Here is a 23,140-nt window from a genome sequence, read left to right as displayed (position 1 = left end):
CCGGGAATCTCTAGCATACCCTCCTGCATCATCTTCATCTCTCCACCACATATTCACGTTCTCTAATCTCCTATTTCTAAACTCACTAATGCATGACCCCAGGAGTAATGCAGAGGTTACTACCTCTGAGGTCCAGCTTGCTCATATCTTTCCTAGCTCCCTAAATTCTGCCTGCAAGACCCCGTCCTCTTCCATCTTCCCCCACCAAGTCATTGGTACCAATAAGGTTCAAAGTCAAATGTTCCTCCCAAGCCTTTTACACTTACCATATGTTATGTCTCAAATTACTAATATTTGCCTATTTTCTGCCACAATCTCATAATTTGCGAATCAGGGCTATAATGTTGTGACTTTACTTCCCACAGGGGTAATTCTGTCTTTTCGTGCACTAAGGTACACAAAGTCCAGATACCTGTTTGATGTATCTGTGCTGCTTCCTGTCTAACTACGCATCTGAAATATGTTTTTAAAATACCATTAAATGTGCGCACTTTAATTAGCACGAAATTACAGAATTCTGTCAAAGGAATTCAGCCCATGAACCTTGCTAAAACTTGCTCCTAAAGTTTACAATAGCACCCTACCTCTCAGTGTAAAAGCTTTTGAAAAAAAAAACTCTATGCATGAGCAGGTGAATTTATCTTATTTGCATTATACTCAACAGGCTTTTCTAATACCAACACAAGCTGAAGAACAAGTGAACAAAAAGGCAATTAATGGAAAGCAAAGATTCTTGAATTCTACCTGTTCTTCCCTCGCTGTTATGGTGAGGCTCAAAGGAACTTCTCTATCCTGACCATATTACTCTGATGAAGGATCTCAGCAGTTACCAGTTTCTCTATCTCAGAATTTCTAATTTTTATTTCAAATTTCTTGCATTTACATTTTTAGCCCTTTTTAATCATGATGTAACATTTGTGCTGTGTAACAGTTATTTTTCCTCCCCAGTCACATCACAACGTAGAACATCTATAAAAACCTTTCAGGAACTACTCAAAAGCACAATGAAGCATTCTGAATTATTCATCAGCCATTAAATATTTTCCTGTCATATGCATTGCATAGAAATAAAATCACTGTTGCTTCTCTCCATTTATCAAATTCATTTCAATGGCCAAACAAGTTGCAAAAGCCACTCTTTAAAATCCTATCCCTACTAGCAATTAAGTTTTATTTTCATGTACGGTGCACACTATTTTAATTTGTATTAACTCCATTGTAAGCAAAGATATAAAATTCAAGACTGATCACTATATGCAGTCACAAGTCCCCATTTTACATTGCCTTTAAATAATTCCCATTTCCCCACTGTTTTACATTCAGGAACTAATGTCGTTCTTTCCTTGCTTAGTACAATGCTGCAAATGGAATAAATGGGACAGTAGCTGCATGTATATTCAAAGTTGGCTGAGTGACAGCAAACAGTAGTGGTGAATGGTTATTTTTCTGGGCTAGAAGGTGATGGGATTCTCCAGGGTCAATATTAGGATTGCTGCTTTTCATGATCTACATTAATGACCTAGACTTAGGTGTATAGGGCACAACTTCAAAATATGCAGATGACACAAAACTTGGAAATATTGTGAACTCTATGAACTGAGAGGAGTATAATGATAGATTTAAGTTGTCATAGACGGGCTTGACAGATGACAAGTGGCAGATGAAATTTAATGCAGAGAAATGAAGTGATTCCTTTTGGTAGGAAGAAATGAAGAGGGGCAATATAAAGGATACAATTCTAAAAGGGATGCAAAGCAGAGAGACCTTGAAGGGTATATGTGCCCAAATTGTTGAAGGTGGCAGGACAGGTTGAGAAAGCAATTAATTAGGCAAACTAGATCCTCAGTATTATAAACAGAGAGATAGGGTACAAAAAAAGAAAGTTATGGTGAACCTTTAAGAACACTGGTTTGGCCTCAACTGGAGTAGTGTATCCAATTCCAAGCATCACTATTTAGGAAAAACATGAAGACACTGGAGAGGGTGCAGAAAAGATTTACGAGAATCATTCCAAATTGGTAAAACTGGGCTGCTCTCTTTAGAAAAGGATGAGAGGAGATAGGGTCTGGAGAGTAGATAGAGAGAAACTGTTCCCATTGCTGAGAGGATCGAGAACCAGAGGACACAGATTTAAGGTGATTGCCAAAGGAGGAATGGCGACAAGAAAAACTTTTTTACCTAGAAAATGGTTAGGATATGGAATGCACTCCATAGGAGTGTAGCAGAGATTCAATTGAGGTTTTCAAAAGGGAATTGGGTAATTATCAGAAGAGAAAAAAACTGCATATCTACAGGGAAAAGGCAGGGGAGTGGGACTAGCTGAGTAGCTGCTTCAGAAAGCCAGCACAGGCACAACAGGCTGAATGGCCTCCTTCATGTTGTAACCATTCTATGATATTTTCCTGTCAAGCTGAAGCCAAACCAGCCTCTTCATCAGAGTTCTCTTCATTCTCACCAAGGCAAAATTACAAGAATAACTTCTCTCTCCCTTCGATGCAGCACACTGGCTTCAACAGTTACTTTCTGTTGGTAACCAGAGATTTCACCATCACTATGGAAAATTACACTGCTTTTGGGCAATGTTATGCATTAGGACAGGTGATCACAACTCCAGGGTGGCACCTTCAAAAGTTCAAGTTAGTACCAGCTCCAATGTTCATTCTAAGCTTTGGCTAAGCCTATTTCCACTGATAGTTGTTCATTCATTGTCTGGGTGTGAGTGTAGCTGGCAAGACCTGACTTTATGGCCCATCTCTAGCAACCCTGAGGTGGTGATGCCAGGTCTTCTTTGTAGCAGTTTGATACAACTGACTATCTTGCTTGTCCGCTTCAAAGGGCACTTAAGAATCAGCCTTATTGGTACAGGACTGGAATCACATATAAGCCAGACCAGATAAGGACATCAGGTTTCGTCCCCTGAAGAGCATTAGCAAACCAGTTGGTTGTTTACAACAATCCACCAGCATCCATTGTCACCTTTATTGATGGTCTTTTATTGACAGATTTATTTTAAAACTGAAATGAAATATTCAAAATTGCCATGCTGGAGTTTGTAACTCTCATTCTTGGATTATTATTCCAGGCCTGTGAATCACTAGTCCAGTTACATAACCACTACATTGTCATATCCCTTAACTGTCACTAAAATGTGCCCAAATAATATTCTGGGCCAATGAGGTGCTAAGGGATGTCACATGGAAACACAGGTTTTGGTACTCTGCCAAATTTTAGAGTTAGTGGAAAATACAAAAGTCAAATGGACAAACTAGAACATAGCCACTTAATTTATAGTGAGCCGTGTCTCAATTTCACCAGAGCTACAGTTCCTAGGTCTAATAGATGCACACGGGACATGTCAAAACATGTTCCTTCTGTTCATGTGTTACAAAAATTTAACACTTTTACAGGTTTCTGCGTAGTTCAGTGGGTAAATGCAGCACCCAGAGTAATACAAAACTATTCAAACTAAATAATTATTGGCCTGAGTTGAATTCATGGTCACATTCGGGCATTAAGAGCACACAAAAACCATGCTTGGCAATTAAGTAGAAAGGAAAATTAGAGGGGATCACACTACCTAGAAGTGGTTTTGCAAAGTGCATTGGTGTAGACGTTTGTTGAGTACAGGTTTAGGCCTGCCTGCATAGCCATAACCGTTTGAATAGACTGTTGACATTCACTGTCTCGACTCAGGGCAAACAGCCATTTGAGTGAAGTATTGGAGAGCTGCAGTTACACATGGAATTGAATCCCAGCACAAGTCACTGACTTCAGGAGAGAAGAGGAATAGGATTTCAAAAGTGAAGCTTCCCATTTCAAAAGCTTAAAATTTCTTTAAACTACCGAATATTAGACTTTTGTTTGCATTAACTGTAAATGTGGTATGATCTTAAATAATTATTTAACCACAGAAGCTATTCTACAGTATAAACCAAATACCGGTGGCGGGGGGGGGGGGGGTGCGCAGAGAGGGAGCTCGGAGGAAAAAGGAACTAAGGCTTCTCTATGAGAGGAAAGTATATTTACAAAACTGACTGCATCACTTGCAATATATCGGTTCAGCAATCATTTGTTAATGGTCTTGAATATACAACAAGACCCTAATTCCTTTACACATATATCATCTTTAATTTACAACATTTCAAATTATTTTTGGCACAGGAAACTGTCGCTACATAAGTTAACAAAAATAGTTACCAAACTTGGTTCAGTGCAAAGTAGTCAAAAAACAATTTTTCTTAATTCTTTCATGGGATGTGGGTAACGCTGGCAAGGCCAGCATTTGTTGCCCATCCCTAACTACCCTCAAATTGACCTTGCCAGGTCATTTCAGAGGGTGCTTAAGAGTCAACCACATTGCTTATGGGTCTGGAGTCACATGTAGGCCAAAGCAGGTGAGAATGGCAGATTTCCTTCTCTAAAGGACATTAGTGAGCCAGATGGGTTTTTACAACAATCGATGATAGTTTTATGGTTGCCATTACTGAGACTGGCTTTATATTCCAGAATTGACCACTGAATTCAAATCCCACAAGGTACCGTGGTGGGATTTGAACCCATGTCCCCAGAGTATTAGCCTGTGTCTCTGAATTACTAGTCCAGTGATGTTACCACTACGCCATGGTCTACAGAAGCAGTTTTAAATTCATGTTTAATAATAGTCCCATGGAACTATTTTCTCTATAGGGACTGAATTGTTAAGTAAAAATACAAAATTGTTTTACTTTGATGGGCTATAAGATTATAAAATGCCTCAATTAGTAGCTCAGAGGGCAGCAAAGTCATTCTGTAACTAATTTTCTACCAAACATCAAATCATTGCGCAGTAGAGTGCTTATTTGGCCCCAAACCCATTTGAAATGTTGTTGTTTAAATACCACAACCTCTTACCAGCACCATTAACCTCATATAATATTTATTGGGAAAATGCTGTCTGAAGCTTATTTTTATGCAGCAATTAGAATAAAAATAAACCTACAGATGGGAAAGATAGCCAAATTTTTAAACACTTGCATTGGCGCCTCAAATTGCTGATATATGTAATAGGCAAATATTTTCAACGACAATTCAATTTTAATAAATCTTGTTTATACAATGGCTCCCAGGAAGGTACCATTACATTGAGTTAAATTACTGACATTATCAGGTGCAGTTACAGAATATCACACAATTCTGCAACAGGTCTGCTGTAATCTTCATGCAACCAATGCATATGGAAGGTAATTTAAAACAATACAAATTTCAATGTTAAATTTCAAAACCCCCTTTGAACAAAAAGTATACACAGAGCCTACTCAAGTAATAGAAAGGCATAATACAGCCATGCACCTGGATGTTATTTCTCACATCTAGTTACATAACAATTTCTACTTCACAGAGATTCCTAATTACCAAGTTGTCTAAGATGGCTTGAAGTAGTGGCAGCAGGAGGAACTAGGTGAGAAAGGTTAGAACGGAAGACAGGGAGCTTTGCCAAGTTTCTGGATCCTTCCATACCCAAGGAGGTATTGGATAGGCAGTCTGTAATGCGAAGCAAACAAGGGTGCGAAGACACTGGCCATAATTTTCCAATCTTCCTTAGACTCAGGGGTGGTGCCAAAGGACTGGAGAATTTTTAAAATATATTCATTCATGGGATGTGGGTGTCACTGGCTAGGCCAGCATTTATTGCCCATCCCTCATTGCCCCTGAGGTGATGCTGAGCTGACTTCTTGAACCGCTTCAGCCCATATGGCACAGATACACCCGCAGTGCTGTTAGGGAGTAAGATCCAGGATTTTGACCCAGCGACCGTGAAGGAGCGGCGATCTATTTCTAAGTCAGGACAGTGCATGTTTGGAGGGGAACTTCCAGGTTGTGGTGTTCCCATGTGTCTGCTGCCCTTGACCTTCTAGATGGTAATGGATGTGAATTTGGAAGGTGCTGTCTGGAGAGTCTTGTTGAGTTACTGAAGGTTAAATTACCTTCCATTTGCACTGCTGTGCATCGGTGGTGGAGGGAGTGAATGTTTTTAGTTGGGGTGCCATTCAAGCTGGCTGCTTTGTCCTGGATGGTGTTGAGTTTCTTGAGTTTTGTTGGAGCTGCACTCATCCAGGCAAGTGGAGAGTATTCCATCACGCTCCTGACTTGTGCCTTGTAGATGGTGGACAGACTTTGGGGAGTCAGAAGGCGAGTTACTTGCCGCAGGATTCCTAGCCTCTGATCTGCTCTTGTAGATACAGTATTCATATGGCTAGTCCAGTACAGTTTCTGGTCAATGGTAACCCCACCGGATGTTGATAGTGGGGGTTTCAGTGATAGTAATGCCATTGAATGTCATGGGGTAATGATTAGATTCTCTCTTGTTAGAGATGGTCATTGCTTGGCACTTGTGTGGCACGAATGTTACTTGCCATTTGTCAGCCTAAGCCTGGGTATTGTCCAGGTCTTATTGCATTTGGACATGGATTGCTTCAGTATCTGTGCAGTCACAAATGGTGCTGAATATCGTGCAATCATCTGTGAACATTCCCACTTCTGACCTTATGAAGGACGGTCACTCATGAAGCAGCTGAATATGGTTGGACCGAGGACACTACCCTGAGGGACTGTTGCATTGATGCCCTGGAACTGAGATGAGTGACTTCCAACAATCACAGCTATCTTCCTTTGTGCCCGGCATGACTCCAACCAGCAGTAAGGTTCCCTCCCACTGCCGATTCCCACTAATTCCAGTTTTGTTGGGGCTCTTTGATGCAATACTGATGCAAATGCTGCCTTGATGTCAAGGGCAGTCACTTTCACTTCACGTCAATTGCAAATGTTATGCCCTTGTTCAAAAGAGGATATAAAGTTAAGCCCAGCAACTATGGGCCAGTCAGTTTAACCATGGCGATGGGGAGCATTGTGGAAATGAATTTGGGACAAAATTGATAGCCACTTAGGCAAATAAGAGTTAATTAAGGAAAGCCAGCATGGAATTGTTATTGGAAAATTGTGTTTCACAAACTTGGGGTTTTTTGATTAGGTAACAGCAGGGTACTACTGTTAATGTAGTGTACATGGGCTTCCAAAAGGCATTTGATAAAGTGCTGCACAACAGGCTTGTGGCAATAACTCATGCAATAAAAGAGACAGTGGCAACATGGATATGAAATTGCCTGAGTGACAGGAAACAGACAGTCGTGGTTAATGGATGTTTTTCGGACTGGAGGAAGGTTTGTAGTGCAGTTCCCCATGGATCGTTGTTAGGACCCTTGTTCTTCCTCATATATAGACTTAGACATTGGTGTACAGGGCACAATTTCAAAATTTGCAGATGATACAAAACTTGGAAGCATTCTAAACTGAGAGGAGGATAGTGTAGAACTTCAAAAGATTGGTGGAATGGGTGGACAAGTGGGAAGATGAAATTTAATGCAGAGAAGTGTGAAGTGGTTTGTTTTGGTAGGAAGAATGTGGAGACACAATATAAAATAAAGGGTTCAATTCTAAAAGGAATGTAGGAGCAGAGGATCTGGGTTAAATGTGCATAAGTCATTGAAGGTGGCAAGATGGGTTGAGGGCGCGGTTCCTAAAGCATATAGCATCTTAGGCTTAATCGAGCCATAGAGTATAAAAAAAGGAGAGTGCAGAAAAGGTTCACAAAAATGGGCCTGGCTATGAGAAATTTCAGTTACATGGATAGATTGGAAAAGTTGAGACCATTTTCCGGGGAGAAAAACAGCTGAAAGAAGGCTAGTGGTATATAAAATCATGAGGAGTCTGGACAGACGGAAAAACTGCTCCCACCAACGGAAGGTCTGAAAACAAGAGGGAACAGATTTAAGCTAATCGGCAAAAGAAGCAATTGTGACACGAAGAAAAAACTTTTTCACGCAACAAATGGTTAAGATCTAAAATGCACTGCTTGAGCTTGTGGAGGCAGGTTCAATCCAGACATTCAAGTGGGCACTGGATTATCTGAAAAGGGAGAAGGTGCAGGGGAGAAGGCAGGGGAGTAGCACTAGGTAAACTGCTCTGACAGAGCCTGTGCAGATGCGATGAGACGAATGGCCTCCTTCTGTGCTGTACCAATTTTGTGATTCTGTGAAGTCAGAAATCTTTGTTGCTAAATGCCAAGAGAACAAGTGTTCTATTCTTCAACACTGATAACATTGTTAATTTTCATGAATACAAAACGTACTTAAAACATTGACTCCCCCTCACTTATGACAGCCACATTTAAATCACCCAAAAAGCACTATTCATTTTCCATTTTCATTATACTTAAATACATAGTTGCTATATTAAGATCTACATGTATTTTGGGCGAAACAAGTGTTTACTCATTAGTTAACTGCTTCAATCAATGCTACAAACGCATGAAATGTTGACTGTCATATATGGTTTGAGTTTTATGAGGGATTGCATGACTGATCCACCATTCCCCAATTCTTGTTAAAGCTGAGAGAACATTAGAAATGGAGGCCTGGTACCTTTCCACAGTAACAGAGAGTTCAGTGATCCAATCGTCCTTCCACAATTCCTAGTGATCCACGTCACAGCAACTTTAGAAAAATCCTATGAGCAGCTTTTTCTTTCTCCTTGTCTTCCCCATCACGTATGACTCAGGATGCAGAGAGATCAACAGAGTTAATGTTTCAAGTCAAATATGACTACTTCAGAACAAAGAAAAGTCATATTCGACTTGAAATGTTAACTCTGTTTCTTTCTCCAGATGCTGCCAGGCCTGCTGAGTTTTTCCAGCACTTTGTTTTTACTTTAGATTTCCAACATCTGCAATATTTTGCTTTTATTGCAGAGGGATTATGTTGGGGTGACGATTTTTTTTAACCTATGAGGCAAGTGAGGAATCTGAAGCAAAGGCCTTTCATTACTTAAAACGGTAATAATCCTATCCACTATGATTAAGTTTAAAACTTTTGTTGACAGATGTGGTTTTGAAAAATCAAACTACAACACAGTTCATGGCAACACAAGCTAATCCAATTCAGCAGTTTCACCTCTGAAAAATCAAACACAAACAGTGCAAAGTGATCAATTTAAAACAAAAAACTGGGGGTAGGATAGAGTCCAATATCCAGCTTATGAAGGAGTTCACAATACTGATCATCTATTACAAGTAGCCACATTACTCCATATTTGGGCGAGGGTGATAAGATGCCATTCAGGGCTGTAGAAAAAGCTTTGATCTCCATTTTGAGCTTGAAAGCAATAAAAAAACATACAATTTTACACAGGTTACACAAGAAGTCACCCATCTACAGTGTGCCCATGGGGAACTTCCACCCTGTCTCCCCAAGGACCTACTGGATTCAGTCACAGCACATGGGTCTGCATTCATTTCTCCTCAGTTTGAAAAGCACTCAATTGTTGTGTATTTCACATGAAGTCAGGGATTTGCAAAAAAGCTTGCATTTACATAGTCTATGTGCATAAAAAAGTAGTTTCACAAATGGAAATGAATGCAAGTCAGGGAAGGAGAGATTACAAAGGATGACCAAAGACCTGGAAGTGATTGGACATGGAAAAAAAACTTTCAGTTTGGGATTATCCTTGCCCTCAAGGTGGAAATTAAAAAGGTTCAAAATCCTGACATAAGTGAACCAAAGCAGAGCAGCTGCAATGGCTAAAATTAAGGTATCTTGTCACTGAAAGGAAGCCAATTCCAGACAAGAATATAATTCCTTCTCCATTAACTTTTTCCATAAAAATTATTTACCCTGATTTATCAAAACCCTTTCCTTCTTTATTACTGCAAGCAGATTTCCTATAAAGTTTCATTGTTCAACTATCTGGTTTTTTTTTTTGCTGGAAAAGTAGTGAAGAAACAGCATGAAAACTGACTGTGAAATGCAAGTAGAGTATAGAGTATTCTCTCTGCAAATAACTACAAGCTTGTGAAAAAAATAGCAAAATGAGGCACATCAACACCAAAAATGAACCAAAGTAAGAGAAATCATTGCTGCAGAAGCCCTGGTTATGATTGGATAGGCAGGTTTGGAACCACGTGAAAGCAGTTGCACAGAGCTGACAATTGAAGAGAGGTGTTAGAGGAGATAGGTTGTGGTCAACTGTGTCAAAGGTTACAGAATAGTCAACCAGAGGGATAGCGCACAATGGTCAATTCACAGGGGATGTCGTATTTGGAGTTTGGAGGCAGACATATGTTTGGTGTGGTAATTTGCAAAGAGGCATCAAGGTTGAGTTTTTTGGGGAGGATGGTGATGGTAATTTTGAAAGGCAGTGAGTGGGTCAGCATCTGAGGAGAGCCATTTACAATGTTGGCTAACTTGGAAGCATGTTGGGTGAACAGCAATTTAGTGGGAATTTGTGGACCTTAAAGAAAAACGCTCAAGTGACTGCTGGGTTAAATGCAAAGGTAAGATAGAAGTAAGTTTAAAAAACTCAACAAAAGGTTATTGCCAATTTACTTTGATGAAATATTTTCCAAAATGCAAGTTAACCTCATTTCTCTTCATCAATCAGGATCTCGGGGAAAAGCTGGTGAGCCACAACATATGCCCATCTGTAAAATGGCCAGAGAATGTGCGAAAGTACCTTTGTGAAGTAATACTTTCCTTCTAGTTACTGCACAGTTCTACATACCTGCACTCTCTATTGCAATGCTGCTATATGGTGGAGGAGCAGCCTCAGCCCCAGATTCTGACACCTCCAATGGCTCTTCTTCATTCTGCAACTGTATCAACAAAAGACCAGACAAATTAAAACTCAGTTATCAAAGCAGATATGTGAAATCTGAAATATTAATTTAAAAGCAAACTTCAGGAAACAACCCAAAAATGCTCCATGACTGAAGTCTGTTTTCATGACTCTCTCCTACCTCCAATGCAATTCACAGAATCATCTCTTTCTCACCTCCCTAATCATCCACAATCATGTAATCTTAATGTACAGAAGGCCGTTCAGCCTATCAGTTTACTTGTGCCAATCCAAAAATAAATTTACCCCCTCATATCCCCAAAAGGAAATGCAATATCGATTTGTCAATCAGTGCAGATATTCTACTTATATACAGGAAAAATATTTGTCTTATTGTTTCCATGCCTGAAGGCATTGATTCATTGCTGGGTTTCAGCTCCATTGAGGCTACTGGTGTTCTGTCATTCATGTGAAGCTTCATGCTGAGTGGGGAGGGAGAAAGAGATCACAGTTGAGTTGTCTCTCCTCGTGCCAGAACAAGTGTCGAGATAGCGATCAGGAGCAGAAGCCATGGCTTATTTTTCTCCTCTCCCAACCAAGGGTGCTGAGGCCAATTCTGGTTCTGTTCCAAATGCTAGGATTAAACCTGGTGTCTCCCAGGTCTGTATAGCTCAACTACTTACTGAACTATTAAGCCATCTGATGATTTTTAATATAAAACAAGCAAAATTCTTTAAATAAAAACAAAAAAACTGCGGATGCTGGAAATCCAAAACAAAAACAGAATTACCTGGAAAAACTCAGCAGATCTGGCAGCATCGGCGGAGAAGAAAAGAGTTGACGTTTCGAGTCCTCATGACCCTTCGACAGAACTTGAGTTCGAGTCCAAGAAAGAGTTGAAATATAAGCTGGTTTAAGGTGCGTGTGTGGGGGGCGGAGAGATAGAGAGAGGTGGGGGTGGGGTGTGGTTGTAGGGACAAACAAGCAGTGATAGAAGCAGATCATCAAAAGATGTCAACGACAATAGTACAATAGAACACATAGATGTTAAAGTTAAAGTTGGTGATATTATCTAAACGAATGTGCTAATTAAGAATGTATGGTAGGGCACTCAAGGTATAGCTCTAGTGGGGTTTTTTTTATTTTTTTATATAATGGAAATAGGTGGGAAAAGGAAAATCTTTATAATTTATTGAAAAAAAAGGAAGGGGGAAACAGACCCCCTTTCTGTTTCCCCCTTCCTTTTTTTTTCCAATAAATTATAAAGATTTTCCTTTTCCCATCTATTTCCATTATAAAAAAAAACCCCACTAGAGTGCCCTACTTGAGTGCCCTACCATCCATTCTTAATTAGCACATTCGTTTAGATAATATCACCAACTTTAACTTTAACATCTATGTGTTCTATTGTACTATTGTCGTTGACATCTTTTGATGATCTGCTTCTATCACTGCTTGTTTGTCCCTACAACCACACCCCACCCCCCACCTCTCTCTCTCTCTCTCTCCGCCCCCCACACACACACCTTAAACCAGCTTATGTTTCAACTCTTTCTTGGACTCGAACTCAAGTTCTGTCGAAGGGTCATGAGGACTCGAAACGTCAACTCTTTTCTTCTCCGCCGATGCTGCCAGACCTGCTGAGTTTTTCCAGGTAATTCTGTTTTTGTTTATAATTCTTTAAATGATGTTCCTATTTTCTTCTTTGCGTGGATCTTATAGTCCACCTGTCTAAAATTTTCAACAAAATTGGTCTGACAAACGCAGGTACTATTTGTGCCATATTTTTAAGCAAGGAATTTTGGAAGTCTATTCAGACGGGAACTATTCTTGGAAATGTTCCTTAAATGTCATTTTTGACAAGAAAACAATAGAAATTTGGTCTCATCCAAGACAGATATGTGGAAGCTTAAGCTCCCCAAGCTAGAGAAAGAAGAAAATACAATTACAAATTTCATCTGATTTCAGACTGCTACGACATCCTGCACATCAAACAAATAGTCGATGGAAGTCACAATCTAAGCTTACACTGCAAAAGTGGCCACTTCGACAAGGTACCAGAGACTGCACATGCTTGTGATCATCAGCTTTACTAAAGATGGGGAAAGGCAGGGGGCAGAGAGACATTAACCGGCCATTTCTTGGCTACCAACAAATTCAGCGGAGTCTTATTTTGGGAGCTTGGATGTAAGATATTTTAAAGCATTTTTATTTATTGGTTCTCAGGATGTGGGCAATGCTGGCAAGGTTGCACTTACTGACAATCCCAATTACCCTGAGCTAATTGTTTCAGATCTTCGTGAAACAGTACAGTCTCTACGGTGATGATTGCTTCCACACAATGTGAGATAGACATTCAAAAATTTTGACCCAGCAAGAGTGAAGAAATAGCAATATATAGCCATGTCAGGATGATGTGCAATTTGGAATGAAAATTGGAGGTGATGGTGCTCCCATGAAGTTCTTTCTTCATTCTTCTTGGTGGTAGAGATCATGGGACTTTGAGGGCTGATTAAACTGTGCAGTGGACCCTGCAGATAATACATACTGCAGCTACAGTGCTTCCTGCAGATAATACATACTGCAGCCAGTGGTGAATTAAGACCAGTAGCAAGGAAGCTAATCAAGCAGATTGCTCAGTCTTGTCTCAGTTTTCTGGAAAGGATAAATTCTGCCACAAACATGAAAATCAGATTCGTTCAACTTAAATTTTATACGCACATAACAAAAATGTACATTTTTGCTTTTCATTGATAAAGTAAAGTTATTTGTTTAAAAAGAAGTAAACCTGTGCCAATTCTGGAGGCCCCCAAAGTTGTCCAGGGTGCCAGATGTAATCATCTTGCAGTTTCCTAGACAGACCCACATTAAATTATTTGGAACAATCCAATGTTGCTTTAAAAAGATGTCAACTAAATGATTAAGAGAACGCAGCACAATGATGAGTTAAAATAAGGGCATTCAGTACCATTCCAGTGGGTGTTTTATCTTAGTCGTAGCAGCTGGCATGAAACAAATCCAGGAAGTACATCCTGCCTTTTTTTTAGTTTTAAGATAATATCTATGAAAAGATTATTATGAAAAGATTAATGAATATTCAAACTATATTGTTTATATCCTATTCCTTGTTACAATACATTTACACAGCATACATATAGCCAGATTATTCACTGGGACATAACTGTACAGTAAGTGATATTTTAAAGGTCATTCGGTACACAAGAGGATGAGAGATGATCGGACAACTGAAAATTGTTCATTGTATGCTCATGTGAAAAGTGACAGTAAAAATTTTTCAGCAAGTTTTATCAGTGGAACCCTTTTCTCATGAAGAGAAATGTCCACGTGCAATAATATCAGAGACTCCATTCTGAATACCCATTTAATACACAGCAATTAACTCAAGGATTATAAAAATGTCAGTCCAAAAATACAGTAACTCATACAGAAGATTGACCGAATCTGAAAATGTTTCGCTGTAATGTTACCTTAGCTGCACTGTCCGTAATATTATGCAAATCCTTCCTTACATGTGTATGGGAAAATGTTAAGAAAACTAGAATGGGCAGATACAACTACTGTAAATAAAGCTGCACTCGCAGAATTGTACTTGTAACTATAGTGAAAACATTGTTCTGCTTTTGGGTAATAAAGCTGCCAGCAATATTAAATTCTCCAAGAGGCAAAAGCACATAAAATAAGCCACGGCCAATTCCAGGAAAAGTCAGGCAAGCTCCAGGAGACTATGGTTGCCATGACGCAAATTTGACCAACCACACAACCAAAGAAATACTGCCCCTCGGGGCAAGTGTCTCCCTCTGATGACTTGATTGACAACTTGCACAAGCAGCTTCATGCGGGGCAATTAACTGTGGCTTACTGGATATATAACATCATATTGTAAAATATAAGGGTGTACAGATGATATAGCATCATCAAGCGGCCCCAACCCATGCATGTCATGGTCAGCACTACCAATTAATATAAATTGTATCCTACAGCTTATCAGTATTCTATTTACAACACAATTGAGTAAATAATAAAAGGATCCGAACCTAAATATTAACCTATACAACCATACTATCTATTTAAATTACAGTCTGCTTCTATACATTACCCTTTATTATAAAGCCATCTGTTCTCAACCAGGAGATTGTGTGCAAAAAAAGATCATGGAGATGATTTTGCTCACACATGCATTAAATTTACACCTTCCAATTTCTTTACAATGTTACAGTGGAATGCCCTGGAGTCGTCAAACTATTTTTGCTGAACCATCTCAAATCACGAACAAATAACAAGACATTGTGTGTCTAATGTTCTTGTCTTATTTGGTAACAATTAGTACCTACCTTCTTCTGGGTGGAGCGGGGGGAGTGGTGGTGGGCAGCAGTGAGGTGCACAGGGTTTGCTCAGATCAAGTTGGTTTCAAGACAAATTGCTTGGTGATGGGAGGTTGCAACCAACCACAACCATAGCAAACTTAACAGCCCAAATCCAAGTCAGCAGCTCCACAATAACAAAAGGTGCTTTTGCTGATTTACCAGCCAAACTGGCTTTTCAGCAAGGACATTTGGGAATTCTTCCCACTCAACACTCTATAGAACCATTATCGCTGGGTCAATATATTGGATTCTCTACCTAACACTACCCTGGATGCACTACCCAAAATAATTTGCATTTATTTGACATCTTTAATACCAATTAAACATCCGTGCATCACAAGAGGGGCAAAGAAAAAATGGACATCAAGTGACAGATGGTTAGGAGAGATCACTAAGACCTCGTGCACGAAGATGAGTTTTAAGAATTGTCTTAAAGGAGGAAAGGCAGAGGAATCTAGGGAAGGACTTCCAAAGAGTGGAATCAATAAGATGTTGGATTCAGCAGAGGGGATGAAATTCCTCTTTCAAAGATGGAATCATCTTTCAAAGCAATGGCATGCATTCCAAAACAATTCTCAGTTGATGTGATATGAGAACATAATCTTTCTCATGATGGCAATCACTACAGCTGAAAGAAACACAATGATGGTCTACCAAATTACATAACAAAATGTAAAGATGTGTTTTTTTTAAACACCATGGACAATCAGCAAGTGGAAATATGGATCTCTCCTCAAGGGAAGGCTAAATCCCTTAGAACATTCTTGCATATGTAACAATAAATTTGAAAGTTGGTTACCTATCAATATAGGCAGAGGGCCGATCCCTAATGAAGTAATGATTCGGGGAAGTAATTAGCTCAAGGGTAGAGGCATATATCTACCTTTCTGAAGTATAGTACATAGGAACTAAAGTAGGATTAAGGATTAAACATTAATTCCAAATGATATTAAGGAAAGGCAAAAATCCAAAACGTATGCAACTTATTTCATCGTATTTAATAATATACAGGAGTTTTCCCACCACAGCAATTTGCATATTACCAGCAGGCTTTTGACAAAGGAAGCTTCTTTGCTCTGAATCATGCCCAAGTCAATTTTGCCTTTAACAGCAGCAGTTTCAGAGGAACACAACCAGTCACAAGTTTGCACCAAAGATGCAGAGTCAGCAGCACTTAAATGAATCATATGACTACTCTTTCCCTACCATCTCTCCCTTGGAAACATAAATTTTTTATCCATGTAAAAGCTGACTGTCCTAAATGTCTACTGTTCTAAAACCCCTTGAATGGTGCTCAGAAATGAATTCTTCCCGAAGATTATTAGACTGTCCGAGTAAACACTGTCAATAGTAAACTAAATATTTTAAATGTAAATGTTTTAAAAGAGGACAGGGTTGTCCCATTTTGCCAAGTACCACAGCTGAGGCATTTTGTCCACAAGTAATTATATGTCTGGAGCCAAAATAAATCATATCGTTTTCTATTCAACCTCAAAATAACATGCCTACTAAGATTTACAAGTCACAACAACTGCCTAAGATAGAATTCAGATATTTTATATACCTTATTTCACTTCATCATCTGCTTAATTAATGTGCACTGTTTTCTAAAAATACATACAAAAGTTTTTTTTTAGAAATGGAAATTCTACAGCAGGAATGGAGACATGCTAATACAGCTAAGTACATGGTAGGTGAGGGAATTAATAGATATCAATAAAAAAACATTTATGTATCGTTTCAGGACAATTTTTGGTTGTACACAGGCATCTTGAATTTACATAGCACCATTAATGTGGTAAAACATCCCAAGGTATTTCTATAAAACATTTATGTACAGTCACCAAATGTGATTTTAGGCCAAAGAGCATATTTACAGGTACAATTGGGTTCAGGATTGTTTTCATTTGAATGTGGTATCTGGTATCCACCCTTTACTGTCACAAACTAACATTGTTACATAACCTCCCTTACATTGCTCTATCCCGATGCTTTCCCTCAATATAAGTTTTCAGTAGGACCAGCAGCCACTAATTCAAGGTTGATCCTCGCACTCAATAGGCAATCTGATCAGCTGTAAAGTATTTATAGTACTGCTGAATATTTATGGCACTAGTAAATATTGCATCTCAGGCACACTTTTAAGAGTGTTTTCTTTTTTAAAATCAGAAACAATGTCAATAAGTGTTATTTGGGAACCAGCCCCCCTATCTAGAGATCAGCGTATCTTTTTTTTTAAAAAATGGATTCCCCTTTTCTCGTGTCTTTAATTAACCTCCGTTAGGGGGACAGAGGGCATTAAATCGACCTTCAACATTAGCAGGAAAGGTTAAGGTAGATTTGCGACTGAGGAGTGCCAATTGGTCACCTAATTTCAAATAGGTCGCTCCCAAGAACGCAACAGTTCGTGTGCTGGAAGGAGTTTGCAATTCCCGTCACGCTGTCTCTCACTGCCACACTCAACACTGCCATCATGTTTGACAGCTTCCGCAATCCTTTGACCCAAGGTTGTCAACAGAAATGAAGTGGGGCTCTCAGCATTTCACCGAGACCGCGGGGGGGGGGGGGGGGGGGTGGAGTGGATTGAAGCCCCGCTTCAAGATCTGAGGTTACGTTTCAAGAGAGTGACCTCAGGAGGATCCAGTCCCGGTGTCATTTCCAAAGCAAGGTGCGTGGCGGTCACTTCCAATGATGAAGGTGGTCAGTCTCCGCAAACACTGCGTTGCTCAACACACAAGGCCGTCCCAATACGATTCGCCAACCCGTTCCTTACGCGCGTGCAACACATTTTATTTTTTTTTTAAAAAAAGACGAAACGGTGTTGGTTTTGAGACCTATTATTTTATACCGGTAACGGGATATGAGGATAGCGGGATATTAAATCCGGCGCCACATCTCGCAGACCTGCCGTCAGTACGGTCAGGAGCGAGGCAAACACTTTCGCCTTCTCCTCCCTGCCCATCTTAATGGGGTTGAGGCCTGCAGTACAACACCAAGCCTCGGCCTTTCCTGGCTATCGCCAGCCGAGCAGCCCGTCACCTGCCCGGGGCTGCCCAGACCCCTCCCTCCCTTCCTCCCCGGGGAGCCGAGTGCGCGGCCACTCACCGCCTGATACCGGTTGCTGCTGTCCGCCATGGCGCAGGGTGCGAGCGAGTCCAGTTGCTGCGGTTACCGGGAGGAGAGAGAGAAAGAGGGAGGGGGGGGAGGGAAAAAGGGGGAAGCGGGGCCGGCGGAGCTGCCGCTGGATTTTTTTTTCCCCCCTGGATTTTTTTGCGGTCCGATCGCCAAAATGGGTCACGTCGCAGCCGCACCGGATATGAGTGCCCAAGATTCAGGGAGCGAGAGGCAGGAGACAGCGCCGCCCAGCCCGGCAGCATCGCTACTGCAAGTGCGGGAGAGCATGGTGGGAGCCTCTACCAAACAACACTGGTACTGCAAGTTTGGGAGAAACAAGAAATTTTATTCAGCAATATCCCATTCATCCTATCCTCAGTTTGCGTTCCATCTCGAACGCTCCACTCCAGACCTTATGACGGCCTTGGTCGGTCGGTCCTCCTCCTCCTTCGTGCACTAAAAGGGCGTAGTGAACCACAGACTTCCATTGGAGTGGTTCATGATTCTGCTTGGTAAAGTATTGCAGTGGGGTGCCATTGCTTTCTGCAGTATGACTGACTAGGTTACTCTGCCACTCTTGGCCATCTGCCATCAGGTGTATTTGGCAGGATTTAGACCAAAAGACATAGGAGCAGAAGTGGTCCATTCAGCCCATTGAGTCTGCTGCTCCATTCAATGAGATCATGGCTGATCTGATAACCCTCAACTCCACTTTCCTGCCTTTTCCCCATAACCCTCGATTCCCTTACTGATTAAAAATCTGTCCACCTCAGCCTTGAATACATTTAACAGCCCAGCCTCTACAGCCCTCTGCGGTAAACAATTCCACAGATAGACTACCCTCAGAGAAGGAATTCCTCCTCATCTCTGTTTTAAATGGGCACCCCCTTACCTTGAGATAATGCATTCTGGTCCTAGACTCTCCCACAAGGGGAAACAATCTCGCAGCATCTACCCTGTCAAGCCCCCTAAGAATCTTATATGTTTCAATAAAGTCACCTCTCATTCTTCTAAACTCCAATGAGTACAGGCTCAACCTATTCAATCTCTCCTCATGAGAAAATCCCTTCATACCCAGGATCAACCTAGTGAATCTTCTCTGGACTGCCTCCAATGCTAGTATATCTTTCCTTAGATAATGGGACCAAAATTGTTCACAGTATTCTAGGTGTGGCCTAACTAATGCCATGTATTTTAGTATTAGTTTTAGCAAGACTTCCCTATTTTTATACTCCACTCCCTTTGAAATAAAGGCCAACATTCCATTTGCTTTCCCTTTTACCTGCTGAACTTGTATGTTAGCTTTTTGGGATTCATGCACAAGGACTCCCAAATGCTGCAGCCTTCTGCAGTCTTTCTCCATTTAAATAATATCGAGCTCCTCTATTCTTCCTGCCAAAGTGCATAATCTCACATTTTCCCACATTATATTCCTTGTGCAAAGTTTTTGCCCACTCACTTAACCTGTCTATATTCCTCTGTAGACTCCTTGTGTCATCCTCACCACTTGCCTTCCTACCTATTTTTGTGTCATTCACAAACTTGGCCATAGTACATTCACTTCCCTCATCTAAGTCATTAATAAATATTGTAAATAATTGAGGCCCAGCACTAATCCCTGTGGCACTCCAGTAGTTACAGGTTGCCATCCAGAAAATGTCCCCCTTATCCCAACTCTCTGTCTTCTATGAGTTAGCCAATCCTCTATCCATGCGAATATACTTCCGCAAACATCATGAGCTCTTATCTTATTAAGTAGCCTAATGTGCGGTACCTTATCGAACGCCTTTTGGAAATCCAAATATATTATACCTACTGGTCCCCCTTTATCTATCCTGCTTGTTACCTCCTCAAAGAATTCTAATAAATTTGTTAGGCATGATTTCCCCTTCATGAAGCCATGCTGACTCTGCTTGATTAGATTATGTATTTCTAAATGCTTTGCTATTACTTCCTTCATAATAGACTCCAACATTTTCCCAATGACAGATGTTAAGCTAACTGGCCTATAGTTACATGTTTTTTGTCTTCCTCCCTTTTTGAATAAGGGTGTTACATTGGTCTTTCTCCAATCCTCTGGGGCTTTTCCAGAATCTAAGGATTCTTGGAAGATTACTACCAGTGCATCCGCTATCTTTGTAGCTACTTCCTTTAATATCCTTGGATGCAACCCATCAGGTCCAGGGGACTTATTAGCCTTCAGCCCCATTAATTTCCCTAGTACTTTTTCTGTAGTGATAGTTATTACATTTATTTTCTCACCCCCTTTTGTCCCATGTTTATTTAGTATTTTTACAATGCTATTAGTGTCTTCTACCGTGAACATTGAAGCAAAGTATTTATTCAGCTCACCAGGTCTTACAGCATCTGTGGAAAGGAAGACAGAGTTAACAATTCGCATCCATATGACTCTTCATCAGAACTAAAGAGGAATAAGAAACGTGGTGAAATATAAGCTGTTTAAGGGGGATGGGAAGGGTGGAGCTGGATAGGGTATCACTGGCCCTCTATCCAGCTCCATCTGTCCCACCCCCTTAAACAACTTATATTTCACCACATTTCTTACTCCTCTTTAGAGTCATATGGACTCGAAATGTTAACTGTCTTCCTTTCCACAGATGCTGTCAGACCTGCTGAGTTTTTCCAGCAATTTTTGTTTTTGTTTCAGATTTCCAGCATCTGCAGTATTTTGTTTTTATTTATTCAACTCCTCTGCCACTTCCCCATTATTATTTCCCCAGCCTCATTCTCATTTACAGGCTGATAATCAACCTGTTTGGCCACATCATGTACACACCTTTATGGCCATCAAGTCTTGAATCCAGAGCTTCTGACCTAGAGGTAGGGAAACTACCACTATGTCACAAGACCTCCCTCTCTTGGTTGGTACATAAGCAAAAGGACTGAATTCCAGAGGTGAGGTAAGAGTGACTGCCTTTGAAATCAAGGCAGCATTTGACTAAATGTGATTAAAAAAACCTTAATAAAATTGACATTATTGGGAATTAGGGGATAAATCTACACTGGCAGGAGTCGTACCTAGCACAAGGGAAGGTGTTTATGGTTATTAGAGGCCAATCATCTCAGCCTCAGGATATTGCTACAGGATTTCCCTTGGACAATGTCCTAGGCCCAGCCATCTTCAGAAGCTTCATCAATGACCTTCCGTCCATCCTGAGCTCAAAAGTAGGGATGTTAATTGATGATTGCACAGCGTTCAATATGATTTACAATTGCTCAGAAACTGAAATTTGCCTTGCCCATATGCCCATGTGTAGCAAGGCCTAGATAACATTAAGACTTGGGCTAATAAGGGGCAAATAATATTTATAACAACTAGGTAATGGGTAACAATCATTTGAATGACAGAGTACAAAGAGTTAGAGTGCCAGGTGTGGTTCAGCTGGTAGCACTGTTGCCTCTTGCCACTGTTGGAATCACAAGGTTGTGGGTCCAAATCCCACTCTGGGACTTGAACACAAAAATTATTGCTGACATGCTAGTGCAGTACTAAGGGCGTCCTGACCAATATTTATCAGTAACACAAAAAACACATTATCTACTCATTATCACATTGCTGTCTGTGAGAGTTTGCTGTATGCAAATTGGCTGCTGGGTTACTTACAAAACTAACTGCACTTCAAAAGTACATCATTGACAGTAAAGGGGTCCTAGTGTTGATGTCATGAAAGACAATATATCAATCCAAATATTTATTTTTTTCTCTAAAGAGAATCTAACCATCTATCCTTGACCTTCAATAGCATTACCATCATTGAATTCCACACCCTCAACATACTGGGGGGTCACCTTTGACCAGAAACTTAACTGAACCAGCCATATAAAGTCATAGAGTTACACAGCACAAAAACAGGCCCTTCGTCCCATCATGTCCATGTTGGCCTTCAAGCACCTGTCCATTCTAATCCCATTTTCCAGCATTTGGCTCGTAGCCCTGTATACTATGGCATTTCAAGAGCTCATCTAAATAATTCTTAAATGTTGTGAGAGTTCCTGCCTCTACCACCCCCTCAGGCAGTGTGTTCTAGATTTCAACCACCCTTTTTCTCTAATTTTTTCCTCTAAACTTCCTGCCCCTTACCTTAAACCAATGCCTCCTGGTTATCGACACCTCCGCTAAGGAGAAAAGTTTCTTCCTATCTACCCTCTCTATGCCCCTCATAATTTTGTATACCTATATCAGGTCCCCCCTCAGCCTTTTCTGTTCTAAGGAAAACAACCCTAGCCTATCCAGTCTCTCTTCTAGCTGAAATGCTCCAGCCCAGGCAACATCCTGGTGAATCTCCTCTGCATCCTCTCCAAATACTGTGTACACAAGAGTAGGCCAAAGGCAGGATATTCTGCAAGAAGTAATTCATCTCCTGACTCCCTAAAGCCTTCCATCATCTGCAAAGCATCAGGAATGTGATTAAAAAGTTTCCACTTGCCTGGATGAGTGAAGCTCCAACAACATTCAAGAAACTTGACATCATCCAGGACAAAGCAACCTGCTTGATCGCCATGGAATGGTCCAACTCTTTCAGCATTCATTGTTTCACCACCAGTGCACCTTGGTAACATTGTGTACCATCTACAAGATACATTGCACCGACTTGCCATGGCTTCTTTGACAACACCTTCACTCCCTGACTTCCAATGCCTAGAAGAAAAAGGACAGCAGGTGCAGGGAAACATCAACCCCAGCAAGTTCTCCTCCAAGTCACACACAATCTTGACTTGGAAATATTTTGCCATTCCTTCATTTTTGCTGAGACAATATCCTTGAACTCCCTATCTAACAGCACTAACAGAGAGTGTACCTACACCACACAGACTTCAGCAATTCAAGAAAGTGGGTCACCACCATTTTCCTAACGGCAATTAGGAATGATCAATAAATACTGGTCGATAAAAATGTTCGATAAAATAAGGCAGCAGTAGGCCATATGGCTCCTTGAGCCTACTCCATCATTTAGTAAGATTGTATTTGATCTTCT

The 23,140-nt window shown here is 40.6% G+C and overlaps 1 protein-coding gene across 1 annotated transcript in view; it reads right to left on the bottom strand.

Moving 5' to 3' along the window:
* The window catches only part of LOC121280922 (NEDD4 family-interacting protein 1), a 63,742-nt gene extending 45,404 nt beyond the window's left edge, over positions 1 to 18,338 (bottom strand). The window contains exons 1-2 of the mRNA XM_041193343.1: positions 18,135 to 18,338; positions 10,591 to 10,681 (exon numbers count right to left, since the gene is read on the bottom strand). Coding sequence (XP_041049277.1) covers positions 10,591 to 10,681; positions 18,135 to 18,164 — 121 coding nt within the window. The 5' untranslated portion in view covers positions 18,165 to 18,338. The remainder of the gene's footprint in view (positions 1 to 10,590; positions 10,682 to 18,134) is intronic.
* Between the last annotated feature and the right edge of the window lie 4,802 nt (positions 18,339 to 23,140).

The sequence above is a fragment of the Carcharodon carcharias genome, chromosome 8 (genome assembly GCF_017639515.1).
Source record: "Carcharodon carcharias isolate sCarCar2 chromosome 8, sCarCar2.pri, whole genome shotgun sequence".
Taxonomy (NCBI): domain Eukaryota; kingdom Metazoa; phylum Chordata; class Chondrichthyes; order Lamniformes; family Lamnidae; genus Carcharodon; species Carcharodon carcharias.
The sequence above is the reverse complement of the archived record's forward strand: the minus strand, read 5'-3'. Positions and strand labels throughout refer to the sequence as shown.